Source organism: Danio aesculapii, chromosome 16 (genome assembly GCF_903798145.1).
Source record: "Danio aesculapii chromosome 16, fDanAes4.1, whole genome shotgun sequence".
In the NCBI taxonomy this organism is placed as follows: domain Eukaryota; kingdom Metazoa; phylum Chordata; class Actinopteri; order Cypriniformes; family Danionidae; genus Danio; species Danio aesculapii.
The window spans coordinates 15,462,732-15,479,986 of record NC_079450.1 but is presented as its reverse complement, the minus strand read 5'-3'; the positions used below and the strand labels follow the sequence as shown (position 1 = coordinate 15,479,986).

At 38.6% G+C, this 17,255-nt stretch overlaps 1 protein-coding gene across 1 annotated transcript in view; it reads right to left on the bottom strand.

Moving 5' to 3' along the window:
- cpne4a (copine IVa) overlaps window positions 1–17,255 on the bottom strand; it is a 120,261-nt gene that overhangs the window by 969 nt on the left and 102,037 nt on the right. The window contains exons 14-15 of the mRNA XM_056475517.1: window positions 9,370–9,503; window positions 8,709–8,945 (exon numbers count right to left, since the gene is read on the bottom strand). Coding sequence (XP_056331492.1) covers window positions 8,709–8,945; window positions 9,370–9,503 — 371 coding nt within the window. The remainder of the gene's footprint in view (window positions 1–8,708; window positions 8,946–9,369; window positions 9,504–17,255) is intronic.

Genomic DNA, 17,255 nt, shown 5'->3' with positions numbered 1-17,255 from the left:
GGAAATCAGAGAGCAGACCGAGTCTTCACCCCTGCTGGACAATTAGAGGACATGCTCAGATGTACTGTACAAAGATACGGCGGAGATTGGGCTATTGATAGAGAGCACGTTTGCAAAGGAAACACATCTTGGAAAATTTCCTGAGAGGATCCTGATAAATGGCACTTTGGCTTTTGGGGACAATCCGCTACAGTTAAACACAAGTCACGTCAAAGGTATAGATTTTGTGTTTAATATATTGACTGCTGTAACTCTTCTGACAGCTAGCAAAAAAGGTAATTACTGAAAATGGTTCAAATTAGTCACACATGAATAGATTGATTACACACACACACTATATACACTGTAAAAAAACATCTGTTAATTAACAGTTTTTCTGTGAGTCACAAGTGTTTTCTGTTTATTTACAGTACGATTGTGAATTGCATTATGGGAGCTATTCAACTAATTTATTAACCTTTAAGTAGTTTTAAACAATATAATGTATAAGAAATAATATACAGTGGTCGCCATAACATGGTTCACTTTTCGCGGCCATGTCTCTTGTACAGTACAGAATGCGTTTAGCTTGCCAAATTTACATAAATCTTCAATCGCTAGCAGTGTGACTCTGAAGTCACTGTATGTTTGCAGGTTTTCTCCCCACAATGTCGAAGAAAGCAGTGGTGTAGTACTAAAAAAAAAAGTGGTGTACTATTACCCACCCAACCCGCCCATGCTGTTTTATCATTTTACCTGAACGTTTCAGCGAGACATCATTCAGTTGACTTTGAAAAACTCACGAAATTTTTCCACAGCTGCTGAGGTCGTCAGGGGGCGGGGAATGGCGCAAAATATAAACAAAAATGCACCAATTGCAACAAATTAAGATGAGAGTTTAAAAAACATTTGGTATACAGTTAAGGGATGCGAATACATGTAAATTAGGCAATTCTAATCAGCAAAACAAGTGAGCATACCGAGGGTATACGCAATTATTGATTCTCAGAAGTCGTAATACCCAAACAGCTAGTGGAAAAAAGTAGGCATACTGAGTATATGTGCGTATAGCCCCGACTACACCACTGGAAGAAAGGTTCTGCACCGTTAAAGGCACCTGCAGTAGCACTTAAAAGGCAGAGGAAGATGCTAACCATCGGACAAAAAGTTGGACTTCTGGAAATTGCAAAGGAAGGTTCAAGTTGTGTGGCTGTAGGGCTCCATACCATCTTTTGATTTCATTCTATAATACTGGAGTTATTTTTCTATGAAGGTTTGAACTTTGAGGGCTCTATTTTAATGGTCTAGGTGCAAAGTTTAAAGCGCATGGTGCAAAAGCATTAAGGGTGTGTCCAAATCCACTTTTACTATTTTAAGAACAGAAAAATACGCTCTGCACCGCAGCAGCTGGTCTAACAGGGTTGTGCTTATTATCTTAATGAGTTCTGGGTGTGTTTTAAGCATAAACAAATCAGTCTCATCCCACATTCGCTTTAAGAGTCAGTGACGTCGTGCCACGGCGCATTTGCTATTTACATTGCAGACTTTGTAAGTGGAAAAACTAAACGCTTCACTAGCGGGAAAACAGTTAAACAGACCATCTGCAGCGCGGGGATAAAGAATGAGCCTCCTCCAATTGGCCTCTACACATCCTATGCCCCATATGGTCCAAAACCTGACAGGTGGACAAATCTAAGCTTGTTTTTAATAAAACAAATATAAACATGCATATGATAAATATTACTACTACTAATAATAACATTATACAAAAGCAAGTTGTCATGAATAAACTGAAAAAGCCCCCTGAGATGAAAAAGGCAAATGTTAATGCATGTCTGAGAAAACAAAAAGTGTATAAAGAGTGTAGTGAGGGATTTTAGAGCCATAAATATCTATAATAATTGTAAAAAATAAAGCTGACTACTTTGTGGATTATGCATATTGCGGGTTCTGTTTAGAACATAACATAGAATAACGATGGACCATTGTATAGAGCAAAAAGTCTGTAAAATAACAGAAAATGTGCTGGCAGTTTAATACAAGGCTTTTGTATCGTAACAAACAACACCAACCTAGACAATATGTCACTTTAAACTATAAAAAATGTTAATAAAAGTCAATTTTTTCGAACTATTCAAAGTCAAAAGTTGTCAGAAGAAAGATCAGGGTCCTATAATGCAGTTCAAAAGCATAAATAAACAGAATAAAATAAAAACATGAATCACAAAATACGGAAAACGGCTAATTTACTGATATTTTTATAGTGACAGTGTGTGATGGACAACTCCTTTCATTGAATCTTCAATTGATGAGATATCTCGTCAGTTGAGAGACAATGCTTCCCAGAAATTTTCTCTTTTTTTAGGAAATCTGTGTTTTAGGTTTCCTTTCTCATGTCCTGAGTTAACAGGACTTCTAGGTCTCCTGGGAGTAAAATAGAAGACGATCAGAGAAAGTATAGATCATATCTCATGTAAAAGCGTTTACAAAAAGAGTTTTACAGCTTTGCTTTGGATTACTTGCTTCTTTATCAGGCCTTGTCACAGCAAAATGATCCACTACGTCAATCTGGATGAAGTTATATGTGTGTTTGTGTGTATGTATAGTAAAAGTATCTGTTCTAAATAGATAATACTGAAGTAAGTGTAAGTCAAAAGTAGCCTTCCTAAAGGTACTCAAGACTTGTGAGTAGTTAGTGCTGTGAATTTGCTGTAATTATTAGATGCACGCACATGCCCACAGGCACATACAGTACATGCACACATATAAGGTGGTGTGAAGAAGTGTTTGCCCCCTACTGATTTCTTATTTTTTGCATCTTTTCACACTTTAATGTTTCAGAATGTCAAACAGATTTAAATATTAGTCAAAGATAACACCAGTAAACACATCATTAGATTAGATTAGATTCAACTTTATTGTCATTACACATGTACATGTACAAGGCAACGAAATGCAGTTTAGGTCTAACCAGCAGTGCAATAGCAGCAAGTGCAGGATACAGGTATAAGTTATAAAGTGCAGTTATAGAGAAACTATAGTGATATTTACAGATGGATGTACTATCAACATTATATACAGGTTGTATTAGCTATGAACAGATTTACAATAAATGAATATATGTACAGGATACTATTAATAGCAGAAGTGTGCAGATAGATAAACATAATTACTAATGTCCATGTGCAGTGGGTATGTCCAGTTCAAATAAATGAATCAGTGCAATGAATATGTGCAAACTTTAAATGTGCAAATGTTAAATAGTGCAGTGATTGTGAGGAGTATAAGTTAGAGGAGTGTGGGGGGTGTATTGGGGGGGCAAAAGAGTCAGTAAGGGGCAGAGTTCAGAAGGGAGACAGCTCTGGGGAAAAAGCTGTTCCTCAGTCTGCTGGTTTTTGTCCGGGGGAGCCTGAAGCGCCTGCCGGAAGGCAGGAGAGAGAACAGTCTGTGAGCAGGATGAGAGGTGTCCTTAAGAATGCTGCGTGCTCGGCGCAGACAGTGTTTCTTCTGGATATCCTCAATGGCTGGCAGTGTAGTCCCTGTGATGCGTTGGGCAGTTTTCACCACCCGCTGCAGTGCCTTACGCTCAGCAACAGAGCAGCTTCCATACCAGACTGTGACGCAGTTGGTCAGGATGCTTTCTATTGTGCAGCGGTAGAAGTTCACCAAGACGGCTGATGAAAGCTGGTTCTTCTTAAGTTGCCTCAAGAAGAATAGGCGCTGGTGAGCCTTCTTGACCAGGCTGGAGGTGTTGGTGGTCCAGGAAAGGTCCTTAGAGATGTGGGTCCCCAGGAACTTGAAGGATGAGACAGGCTCAACGGCCATCCCATTAATGTGGATGGGATCATGCGAGCCTGTTCGTCCCTTCCTGAAGTCCACAATGAGCTCCTTGGTCTTGCTGGTGTTAAGGAGCAGATTATTGTCGGTGCACCAAGTGGCTAGATGCTGTATCTCCTCCCTGTAGGCAGTCTCATCATTATTGCTGATTAGACCAATCACTGTGGTGTCATCTGCAAATTTGATGATGGTGTTGGATCTGTTCACAGGCCTACAGTCAATGGTAAAAAGGGAGTAGAGGAAGGGGCTCAGCACGCAGCCCTGGGGTACACCAGTGTTGAGTGTGACGGTAGTGGAGCAGATGTGGCCTGATCTAACATTCTGAGGTCTGTTAGTCAGAAAGTCCATAACCCAGTTGCAGAGAGACGCGTTGATATCCAGGTCTCTGAGTTTGATCATTAGCTTAGAGGGTATGACAGTGTTGAATGCTGAGCTGAAGTCAACAAACAGCATTCGTGCATAAGTGTTTTTATTGTCCAGGTGTGTGAGGACAGAGTGCAGTGCTATGGAGACGGCGTCTTCTGTGCTCCTGTTGCCACGGTAGGCAAACTGATGTGGGTCCAGTGTGGATGGCAGAGAGTCTTTCAGATGTGCCAGGACCAACCGCTCGAAGCACTTCATGATGATGGGTGTGAGTGCTACAGGGCGGTAGTCATTCAGGCATGATGGGCTGGAGTGTTTGGGCACTGGCACAATAGAGGTGGTTTTAAAGCATGTTGGCACAGTTGCTAGGTTAAGCGACAGGTTGAAAATGTCTGTGAATACCCAAGCGAGCTGTTCTGCACATGTTTTGAGGACGCGCCCAGGGATACCGTCTGGTCCAGCAGCCTTACGCACATTGATCCGACTCAGTGCGGTGTAGACTTCTGAGGAGGTGAGTGTGATAGGTGAGTGGTCGGTTGAGGTAGTGTTCCTGGTGTAGGGTTCTGTATTGTCTCTTTCAAAGCGGGCATAAAAGTCATTTAGCTCGTTCAGGAAGGAGACATTTGTGGCTGTGGGGGTGGACTGGCTGGGTTTGTAGTTGCTGATGGCCTGGATGCCCTGCCACATGCGCCGAGGATCAGAGTTGGAAAAGTGCTCCTCTAGCTTTAGCTTGTAGCAGTGCTTGGCCTTTTTGATGCCCCTCTTCAGATTAGCCCTGGAAGTGCTGTAGGCCTGTGCATCCCCTGATCTGAAGGCAGTGTTGCGTGCCTTCAGCAGGAGGCGCACCTCCTTGTTCATCCATGGCTTTTGATTTGGGTATGTGGTGATCTGTTTCTGGGTTGTAACACTGTCTATGGTGGTGTTGATATATTCCAGAACAGAGGAAGTGTAACTGTCAATGTCTGTGTGAGAGCCACATGTGGCCTGGGAAGCAAACATACTCCAGTCTGTGTGTTCAAACCTGTCCTGGAGTGTGGAGTCCACCCCCGCTGACCACACTTTGATGGTCCTTACTGATGGCTTCACACGGTTGACGATGGGTGAGTATTTGGGGGTGAGAAACAGACAAAGGTGGTCTGATTGACCCAAGTGGGGGAGGGGGGTCACAGCGTATGCTTCAGCCATGTTTGTGTAAACTTGGTCTAAAGTTTTGTTTCCCCTTGTGTGGCAGAAAATGTTTTGATGGAATTTGGGGAGCACTGTCTTTAAGTTTGAGTGATTAAAATCCCCCGCAACAATAAAAGCAGCCTCCGGGTGAGCAGTCTGTTGTTTGCTGATGGCTGCATGAAGTTCATTCATAGCGAGCTTGGCATCAGCATCGGGAGGAATATAAGCAGCAGTTATTATGGTGGAGGTGAACTCCTGTGGCAGATAAAACGGTCTACATTTAACCATTAGAAATTCCAGGTTAACAGAGCAATGTCTCCCAACGACGACAGAGTTTGTGCACCAAGCTTTGTTAATATAAATGCATAATCCTCCGCCTCTGGTCTTACCGGAGTCATCCGCCGTTCTGTCTGCTCGGAATGTTTGATGCTCCGTTAGCGATATAGCGGTGTCTGGTATCCCGCTGTTTAGCCATGTTTCTGTGAAAATCATGACATTACAGTTCCATAATCTTTTGCTGTGGTTGATGCGCAGTCGAATCTCATCCATTTTGTTCACCAGTGACCGTACATTGGCGAGAAAGATGCTGGGTAAAGAGAGCCGGTGTGGTGTTAGCTTTAGCTTAGCTCTTAGCCCGCCGCGCTTCCCCCGTCTTTGTTTACGTTCTCTGCGCCGCCTCCGAGCACTTCCGCCCGGCCGTGTAGGGCTCTGAGGCCCGTGTGTTCTGGCGATCTCAGGGATGAGTCGAAGATTGTTAATAAAACTGTCCGGAATGCACAATCCAATATCCAAGATGTCCTGTCGGGTGTACGATGTAAAGGCACTGCTGTTCTGCACGAACAGACCCGAAATGAGCAGGAATAATACTGCAAAATTGCAGATACTGGAGAGACGCTGAGCCTCGCGAACCGAACGCGCCGCCATCTTGTCTCAATGTATCATGCATGCAGTTTTGATATGAGGGTTTTTATTATTAGGGGTCAAACAACATCCCTTTTTTAAGGAAAAGTGTTTGGCCCCTAATCCTAATAACTGGTTGGGCCACCATTAGAAGCTATCAAGCATTTTGGATAACAGTGGAGGATCTGTGGAGGAATTTTGGCCCACTCATCTTGTTGTAATTCAGCCTCATTGGAGGGTTTTTCAGCATGAACCACCTTTATAAGGTCATGCCACATGCCATCTCAATTGGATTCAGGTCAGGACTTTGACTAGGCCACTCCATCATTTTGCTTTGGATCATCGTCCTGCTGCAGAACCGAATTTTGCTTCAGCTTGAGGACTCTAACAGATGAACGGACATTTGACCTCTCAAACCGTTACACTCACAACTCTTGAGTACTTTTAGAAGGGCTACTATTTGCTCCTAATTATTTTAGTATTATCCATTTCGAACAGACTTACTTCACTACATTTTGGAAAGTAATGGTAGTTTTACTTAAGTATGATCTTTCCATCGCTGCTTTCAGATGACATTTACACTTATTTTACACTATATCCATGTTGATGTTTCAAAACTAGATCACAATCTACTTGTAAATCATCGACTGGGTTATGCGCTTCTGTTTGTCACACTAGAGTTTATCCACTCTAGAGTCTGCGCATGTTTCTCTGCATTCTGCGGTTTGTTTTCCACCAGGGACAACAGTAGATGTGGTAATTAATGGAGCAGTCAAACGAAAGGTTATTAGATTGCTGAAATGTGAGCCAGAGAGCGAGGAGGAGGAAGGAGGGAGTAATTAACCAGGAGAGATTCTCCTCAGAGGTGCTTCAGACTTTATAAAGATGCTGTGTGAAAACCTCTGCATAGCAATGCATTGATTAAAGGCCACGATCTACAGTTCAGTTCAGCCGCGTGTGGAATCACTTTCACTTCCAGATTAGGTGTGAGGTTTGGAGAGGTTTCTTAAAGGGACAGTTCACTCGTTTGAATTTCTCTATTTTGTTATACACAAAATAAGATTGTCACGGGACTCGAGTGATGAATGAGTGTCACCTGTGCGCCACCTGTCTCCAGTCCCACGAGAGGAGCGTAAGTGTAAAAGGAGGAGTGATGGCAGAGGAAGATGAGGTCTTCTGGAGCTTGTGTTTTGTTTTGCTTTGCTTTCAGTTTGGTGATAGTCTGCTGTGAGGGTTTGCCTCAGCCCGTATGTTTTGTGTTTATTTATTTATTGAAATATTGAATGTTCAATGCTTCTCCTTCCCTTAAACCATAAGTTTGAACTTTATTACAAAGAATTTTTATTGACTTCTATAGTATTTGCTTCTCCTATAAAAGAGCATTCACACATCCGTTCCAAAATACCGGTAAATTCTGACATCATCAACCAGAAATGAGCTCTAAACAGCTGCGCTTGTATTTGTAAGCATTTGACTACATTACAAACTCTGTGGATGGATAGGTGTTGTGAACAACTTCAATGAAAACATATGGAGGAACACTTTCGCACATCGAGATGTACTCAATGTGTGTGTGTGCTGGCGTTCACAGGCTGCATCACGCACACACGTCAAGCAACTGAAGCAGAACTTGAAGGTAAACAAACAGCGGTTTATCATAAGCGTTTTATTGATAATTTTTAAGAGAGTTGGCATTAAGAAGGAACATAGAAACGTTATCTGACTAACATCTAGCAGCTAAATGTGTCTGAGAAAATATTCAAAGGCTTTTATTTTCATAAACAGCACGTATGTGAATGCGTCTGAATGTTCTGATTGGCTGGAGTAGACATCTCATGTCAGCGTGTTCTAAACGTGAACGTGCTCTTTCCGGCAATTTTTTTCTTTCCGGTAATTTTCCGGAAAGGTCTGTATGTGTGAAAGGGTCTAATGATTCAGTGCTTCATTCAGAAAGACATTTGTGAATAAATCAGCTGTTCGAACAACTCAATTAAATGAATCACTCAGTGACAAAGAGGTGAGTTGACTCCACCTACTGGCGGTTTTTTGTTTCAAATATCATGACATTTTTATTATTCATTTCATTATTAAAATTAAACATGCATTAATTAATTTCATTATTAAAATACATTTATAATTAGTCAATCAAACAGTTGCTGGTAGTCAAAGACTTACATGGTTAATCAATTAATTGTCACTTCAATTTTCACGACTTTCTTAAAAATGACATGCTAATGGTTGGTGGTTATTTAAAAAAAGCATTTTCTCAAATTAAAAATGTATTTAGACCTATTTTGTTATCATTGTGTGTGTGTGTGCATGTGTGTGTGTACCTACAGGACACCACCCAACCCCTCAGTCCCTTACCATCCCCCTTGAATTTTTTTTACAATTCGACCGCTGATTAAAACCCTTTTTTTAATCAATGTTAACACGTTTATACAGTACAAATGTAAACTCACATGTTTGAAGTTACGGAAGGGCACAAACTGCACAATGTCCCTAAGCACTGGTTCTCCTTTGGGCGAGCGGAGGATCCCATCATCTCCATCCAGCATCTCCATATCAGTGAAATCTGCGTTGCCGACCCCCACGATGATGACAGACATGGGCAGGTGTGAAGCGTGAACGATGGCCTCTCTGGTGTCCGCCATGTCTGTGATCACACCGTCCGTCAGGATCAGCAGGATGAAGTATTGCTGACGACGGAACAGACCACAGTAAGAATTGGAGGAGCACTCAAGATGATGAAGAAGAAGAGGAGGAGGAGGAAGGAATGAAGAAGGAAGTAGATGAAGGAAGAATAACGAAGAAGGAAGAAACAGAGGAAAGGCTAGGAAAGAAAAAGAAAAACAGGATGATGGAAGAAATAGAAGGAAGAAGATGAATAGGAAGGAGGAAGAAGAAGAAAGAGGGAGAAGGAAGGAGAAAGAAATAAGGAAGAATATGATCAAGAGGAAGAAGTAAGGAAGAAAAGAAAAAGAAAAGAAGGATGAAGATGAAAGAAGAAGGAAGAACAAGAAAAAGAAGAGGAGGAAGAATGTAAAAGAAGGAGAAGAGAGTAAAAAGAGTAAAAAGAAAAAAGGATGAGAGAGAAGAGAAGAGAGAGCAGTTGCCTCTCACCATGGCCTCTTTGGTGTGCATCTCCTCTGAGGCAAAGTTGGCCACTTTCTGGATGATGGGGGCGATGTTTGTGGGGCCGTAAAGCTGAATTTTAGGAAGGCAGTTCTGGTAGGCCTCCACCACACCCTGAATACCTGCAACGGTATCACTATGAAGCTGTGTGGAATAAACTACTACTCTTAAATACCAGGGGTAAACATGCATTATCATTATGTAGGACTATAAAATACATACAATTTTTATCATTTGAAATCAGATTAACATTAACTGAAATAAATAAAAATATACTTAAGCTTATACAGAAAATGTAAAAAATAAAATAAGCAAAATATGACTATAATATATAATGTTATTAAGACTATCAAATATACTACTAAAACACAAGGCTATTATTGTTAAGTAACAAACATAAAACAAAACATTAAAAAATCATTACATGAAATTTAAATGTAATATATGAATTAAAGTAAACGTTAACTCAAGTTAAATAGAATATAAAAGGCATAATAAAATGTCAAAAACTCATTTTTTGCGACTATTGTGTTACAATCGCCAGCGATCCAGGCTTGTGGATCACTGAGAATCATTCACTTTCACTCTACAAATCTTTCAACATATGGACAACAAATCCTGCCATGCACCACACACTCACACTTGTTCCAGTTTTCTAGTGATTGCTAACACACAGCTGAAGCTGTTCAGAACTGATTACATGGACTTTAAAAGCAGCACAGACACACACACCAGTTCCTTGTTTATCTGTGAGCATTGTGACACATTTTTCCTTGTTTAATCTAGCCGTGGTTTGACACTTTACTTTGTCTGTTTGTTTTGATTCATTGCTGCTGGTACTGCCTATTCGCCTGTTCTTTGACCATGACTTTGGATTGCTCTGCATGTATCTGTTTGCGCCTGTGATCGATCATTGCTTACCTGACCATTCTTTGTTCCATAAATACTGCACGTGGATCCTCAACTCCTCCCCTAACATAACATATTTAATTCTACTTTTTATAACAATTTTATTTGTTTTATATACTGTAAATCGAATGGTGCACACTTTAAACTATTCATAATCAGGGTTATCATAATTAACTAAACATAAATTGATAAAGAAATTCGTTGCTTAAAATAAATATATAAAAAAACATCTAAAATATATTTTTAAAAGACTTGTTTTATTTTAGCAAAATGAAAACTTACTTTCATTTTCTTTAAAAACCATAAAACAATTTTAATTCTTTAAAAGTTTGGAGTATTAAAGCAACTCATATTATACATACAACTAAAACAAATGCATCTGACAAAACAAAATACAATGAAAAAATAAACATTTAAAAAATATTAATATTAATAATAATAATAATAATAATAATACATAAATAATACTAAAGTAACACTGCTAATTACTACAAAATTTGTATCTCTTATATTTGATCATAGTTTTTATGCATTTTTTTGAATGACAGTAAAGTCTCAATCTGAGCACTAAAACGGTTCTGCTGTTTACGGACTGAGCATGAATGTTAAGGTCAGCCTGTCTCTCCCCAGCACGTCTCCAACTGTTTCATTTAATTAACACCTGTGAGCTTGAACACGCACAAACAGGGGCTTAAAGGTGAAAACATGCTGTGCAGAGCAGAGGCAGAATTAAGATGAGAAGACTTTCAAAGCGGAGGTCAATGGAGGCAGTCGCTTCAGCAGCTCCCCTACAAAGAGGAATCAAAGAGACCCTGATAGACTCTTCAACCCTGACAAACACGCAACACACTGTCTCTTTAAGACCAACATTGTGCTTTTCAAAGGAGATTTTGGGCTTTTCGTAAAGTGTTTCAGGCTATACGTTTACACAACAATGATGTAGACAAAAACTGAAGTTTGAACCCTTTGACTCTGCATTGATTTCAATGCCAGGATTTTTTTTTTCAGGGCATTTGATCAAATTTAAAGCCTCATGTCCAAATTATTGGACTTTCGTCATCCAATTAAATGGCAGTAAAACTATGTGAGCTCAATGAAGGAAATCCAATAGGTTGTTTTATGTTTAGAATTGTTTAAATCAGCCATAATAAAAAATGCCAAACAGATTTTATGGACTTCAAAAAGTATTAGCTCATAAAGGGGGAAAGTTCAAGAAACTGTCTAAAAAACAGAAGAAAAGGTGGCATGTAATAAACATTTATTTAATGCATCCATGTGTACAATTTTTTTTTTTTTTTGAATGCGAAATTCATTTGACAGCACCAATAAAGATTAAATACAGGCCAGCTGTGTATAAATATGTTATATAAAAATCAGATACAAACACTATCACACTTATAGAAATCAAGGAGAATATAAATAACATACCCTGCCATGTAATTGCCTGTCTTGTTTTGCAATAATCCAAGTCTTTACTAGCATTTCGGCAGAAAAAACAACTGTAACGTTAACGTATATTTGCGCAGCAGTGGTGAATGTTTGTTTTGATGGTTAAGTTCATTGCCAGAACTAAAAAGAGATGCTACCATTGCGACAAAACTGGACAGTTATTATTGTGGAACACTTTTCCACCCTAACAAAAATAAATGAATAATAATGTAGACTATGCGTCCACACTTTTGTATGCTTTCATCTGTTATTCCGTGATGTCTGAAAGATACCCACATGAGTGGGGGGGGGGGGGGGTACAGTTGTGTTGTACCACAGGAACATTATAATTTCTATGACAGTTTAAATAAAGTAATTATCTATAATATGCTGCCAAACACTATAGTATTTTTTCATGTAATGTAATAGCTTATACAGTATCTACCACCTTGATGACAGGCAAATATATTTAAGTTCAGTAGAAAACTCGGCCCTTTTCATTATATAAGGACCATGACAAATATAAGAGGTTATTTTGCACCCTTCCAGCTGCAACCCAGTACTGGGGAACACCCAAACACTCTTGCATTTACACACATACACTACGGCCAATTTAGTTTGTTCAATTCAACTATAGCGCATGTCTCTGGACAAGAAACCAGAGCACCGGGAGGAAACCCACGCGAAAACGAAGAAACTCCACACAGAAATGACAACTGACCCAGCCGGGACTCGAACTAGCAACCTTTTTGCTGTGAGGCGACAGTGCTATCCACTGAGCCATCGTGTAACCCTAAAGTTAAAAATGAATTTTAGAATTGCAGTCTTTTATTCTATATATATATATTTTTAAATGTCTGTTCAATGAACAATAGGTTTTGACGTTAAATATAATAGTAATGCATTTTATTTGCTAGATTCATTATTGGACTTATTTGCCTTTATTAGATAGGACAGTAATCAAACAGGAAGCAAAGTGGAAGAGGGGGGGGGGTCAGGAAATGTCCTCAAGCCGGGATTCGAACTTGAGACGCTCTGAAGTGCTTCCACACTTTATGTCAGCACGCTAACCACTAGGCTATTAAATACTTTAAAAAGTACAATATGCAAAAACAGTACAAAATTAACCGTAAATTTAAAACAAGCTGAAATAAATCTATTTTGATCAACTTTTTAAAGTTATCCTGAGTTGGTGCGTTCTGATATTAAGAGAATTATAATTTTTGTGGGGGGTGGGGGGTGGGGTTGAATGAGAAACCTCTTTCTCCCATAGTCTTTAGTTAAGGCATATATAAAATTATTCTCCCTCCTGTGTATTTCGCAACTGATGCTTTACAGAGCAAGGAAATTTTCACAGTATGTCTGATAATATTTTTTCTTCTGGAGAAAGTCTTCTTTTTATTTCGGCTAGAACAAAAGTTAAGAACAAAAGTTTTTATTTATTTTTAACCATTTTAAGGTCTAAATTATTAGCCCCCTTAAGCAATATTTTTATTTGATTGTCAACAGAACAAACCATCATTATACAATGACTTGCCCAATTACCCTAACTTGCCTAATTAACCTAATTAAGTCTTTAAATGTCTCTTTAAGCTGAATACTAGTATCTTTAAAAATATATAGTAAAAGAAATCAGATAAAGATAAAAGAAATGAGTTATTAAAACTGTTATTTTAAAACTAACAAGTTTACTAGTTATTAAAACTTTTTTAAAAATCTCTCCATTAAACAGAAATTGGGCAAAAAAATAATTCAGGAGGGCTAATAATTCTGACTTCAACTTTATGTAATTGGGTTTCAACATTTCTGTCTGAAAACGTTGCCATGTAAACTGAATGCTCCCTTTAATGTAATCAATCAGTTGGAGAAGTATTGTGAAAGTATTTATGCTGTTGGCCTGCGGTGTCTTGCCATTAAAGACATGTCAAGCTGAAGACATTAAAGGCTTGGATTATCCCACCACTGACATTCTTCCGTCATAACACTTTGCTCAGTCACATTTGGCCAATTCACACCGGTTCTGTGAGAAATGTCTCACCGCGTGACGTCCATGTGCCCTTGTGAGCTTCACACAACAAATGAAACTCCACCAGCCTCCGCAAATAGAAAGCTGTAAATGTTGTTAACTGGGATTTCACAATTGGAGTTTCACCTAGGATCCACTGACAGAAGAAACGTCCCACAATCCCTCAGAGAAACACAAACACACACACACTGCACTGTGCAAAGTGTCAGTAATCAGCTAAATGAGCTCTTTGCCTTTTCAACCCTTTTCTAATGAGAGTCTACAGTAATTGCACTCTAGACAGAAACTCCAGATGATAATCGGAAAGAGTAAACAAGTGAAGAGGAATGTACGATTTGGTATATTTATTTACATTTTCCCTGTTAGAGTTTAATATGGAGGTGTTTATACAATTTTTTATTTTATGGATTAAAGGTGATGGTAAAAAAAAATTTCATTATTTATTATTATAATTGGTTCAATTTTAAGCATACGCTGCAGTTTTACATTTTAATTTATTTGATGAACAAAGTAAACAGTACAGTAAAACATTCATGTCTTAAAATAGTTATTTAAGGTGACATTAAAGTAATTTAAATGCCGCATTTTTAGCAGCCATCACTTGAAAATTTGTATTTGACAAAAAAAAATTGTAATGTAAAGTAAAATAAAATAATTTGAACATGCATAATTTTTATCGAGTTGACTCCATTTGCTGTAGTCCATCTTACATAACGTTTTTCAGTAGAGGTGATGTTTCCATTGTGTGATAGTAATATAATAATAGACAGTGCCTCCGGAAAGTATTCATACATGTAGCACTTCACTTTTTTCACATTTTTTTATGTTACAGCTTTATTCCAAAATGGATTAAATTCATTTATTTCCTCAAAATTCTACACACAAATACCCCACAATGACAATGTGAGAAAAGAAATTGTTGCAAATTTATTAAAAATAAAAAAGCACATGTACTGTGCAGAAGTATTCACAGCCTTTGCCGTGAAGCTCTAAATTGAGCTCAGGTACATTCTGTTTCCACTGATCATTCTTGAGATGTTTCAGCAGCTTAATTGGAGTTCACCTGTGGTAAATTCACTTGATTGGACATGATTTGAAAAGGCAGACACCTGTCTATACAAGGTCCCAGGGTTGACAGTGCATGCCAAAGCACAAACCAAGCATGAAGACAATGGAATTATCTGTAGACCTCCAAGACAGGATTGTCTCGAGGCACAAGGCTGGGGAAGTTTACAGAAAAAGATGCCGCTGCTCTGAAAGTTCCAATGAGCACAGTGGCCTCCATCATCCGTAAGTGGAAGATGTTTGGAACCACCAGGACTCTTTCAAGAGCTGGCCGACCATCTAAGCTGAGTGATCGGGGGAGAAAGGCCCTAGTCAGGGAGCTGATCAATAACCCGATGGTCATTCTATCTGAGCTCCAGCGTTCTTCTGTGAAGAGAGGAGAACTTTACAGAAGGACAACCATCTTTGCAGCAATTCACCAATCAGGCCTGTATGGTAGAGTGGCCAGATGGAAGCCACTCCCCACCTGGTATTTGCCAAAAGGCATCTGAAGGACTCTCAGACCATAAGAAACAAAATTCTCTGGTCTAATGAGACTAAAATTGAACTCTTTGGAGTGAACGCCAGGCGTTACATTTGGAGAAAACCAGGCACTGCTCATCATCAGACTAATACCATCCCTACAGTGAAGCATGGTGGTGGCAGCATCATGCTATGGGGATGTTTTTCAGCAGCAGGAACTGGAAGACTAGTCAGGATAGAGGAAAAGATGAATGCAGCAATGATTTAAAAGTGCTCTTGATCTCAGACTGGGACCACGGTTCGTCTTCCAGCAGGATAATGACCCAAAGCACACCGCCAAAATATCATTGGAGTGGCTTCGCAACAACTTGGTCAATGTCCTTGAGTGGCCCAGACCTAAATCCTATTGAACATCTCTGGAGAGATCTGAAAACGGCAGTACACCGTCGCTTACCATCCAACCTGAGCTTGAGAGATACTGCAAAGAGGAATGGGCAAAAGTTCCCCAAGACAGATGTGCCAAGCTTGTGGCATCATATTCAAAAAGACTTGAGGCTGTAATTGCTGTCAATGGTGCATCAAGGTGCTTTTTCATTTTTTTTTTTTTATAAATTAGCTATGATTTCAAAACATCTTTTTTCACATTGTCATTATGGGGTATTGTGTGTAGAATTTTGAGGAAATAAATTAATCCATTTTGGAATAAGGCTGTAACATAAAAGAAAGTGGAAAAGTGAAGCACTATGAATACTTTCCGGATGCACTGTACAAGCAAATGAAAATAAAGAAACGTGTTATTTACACCTATGATGATGGCATTCTAAAGACGGAAATAAAAATATCTCTCACTGAACTTAATTCCTGTTAGCAGGTCCTCAAAGCGCACACTCTCAACACTTCACTGCTGTAAATAATACAAAAACACCAACATAACAGTGTCTTTAAAAATATCATAATAATAGAATATTAAATGTTAACAAGTCTCACACTGTTCTTACCTCGCTAAAATGCATGAAATAACACTTTATTTTCACTCTCCATATCAAAACATAATGGAAAGGGTAACGTTTATTTTGAGCTATGCTTAAATAAAACAACTTCTTTTTAAACTTTTTATCAAGTAAAAAAATTGCTTCAAGTCAGTTTCAAATAACTCAATCAAGTTTGACTGAGAAACCTGATCCAAGGAATTGTTCAAAGTGAACAGCATCAAAAAGATAGTGGGTTTAATGTTTTATATATACGCAAACTTACAGTTTACACACATATACACTGTAAAAAGCAACACTACTTTAAAATATGAGTAAATTTAGAACTGTTAAGTTGGAAAAATTTTTATGTATTTTTTATTTAATTATGCGCATGGTTTATTTTGCTTAATTTTAAGGCACAACAAATAAATATAAAAGAAAACCCTTATATATAATAACATATTTATTTTCACTTTTTGCTAAATGATTAAATATGAATGTATTTATAAAATATATGGTTTTAGTTTCAACAGAACTATTAAGCAGCACAACTGTTTTCAACTTTGTAATGTATACATTTTGTTGAGCATATAATTACTGTTATTTTCCAACTTGAATGTGTAAAAAAAATTCAATAATAACACTTATACTTAATAATAATAACACTTAATAAATGTTTTTGCCATAATTCAAAAGATCACATTGGAAAAGGTTACTGTATGTGTTCAGTCATGACCAGCAGAACAAATCAAACCTCTTGTTATTTATGCTCCACGGCTCAAAGACACAGATGAACAAAGTTTTTTAAAAGTTCAGCAAAAGACTATGGAAGTTTGTGAACGCTACAAATTGGCGTCTTTCATGGACATCGAAAAAATAAAACGTGTTCTCTAGACACTTCTTCATGGCTTGTTAACAATAGGTTGTCAATATTTAGAATTCCCCCCAAAAATGTATAATTGCAAATCAACATCATTCACACACACCATGTTAGCTCTTTGTGTGTCTGGTCC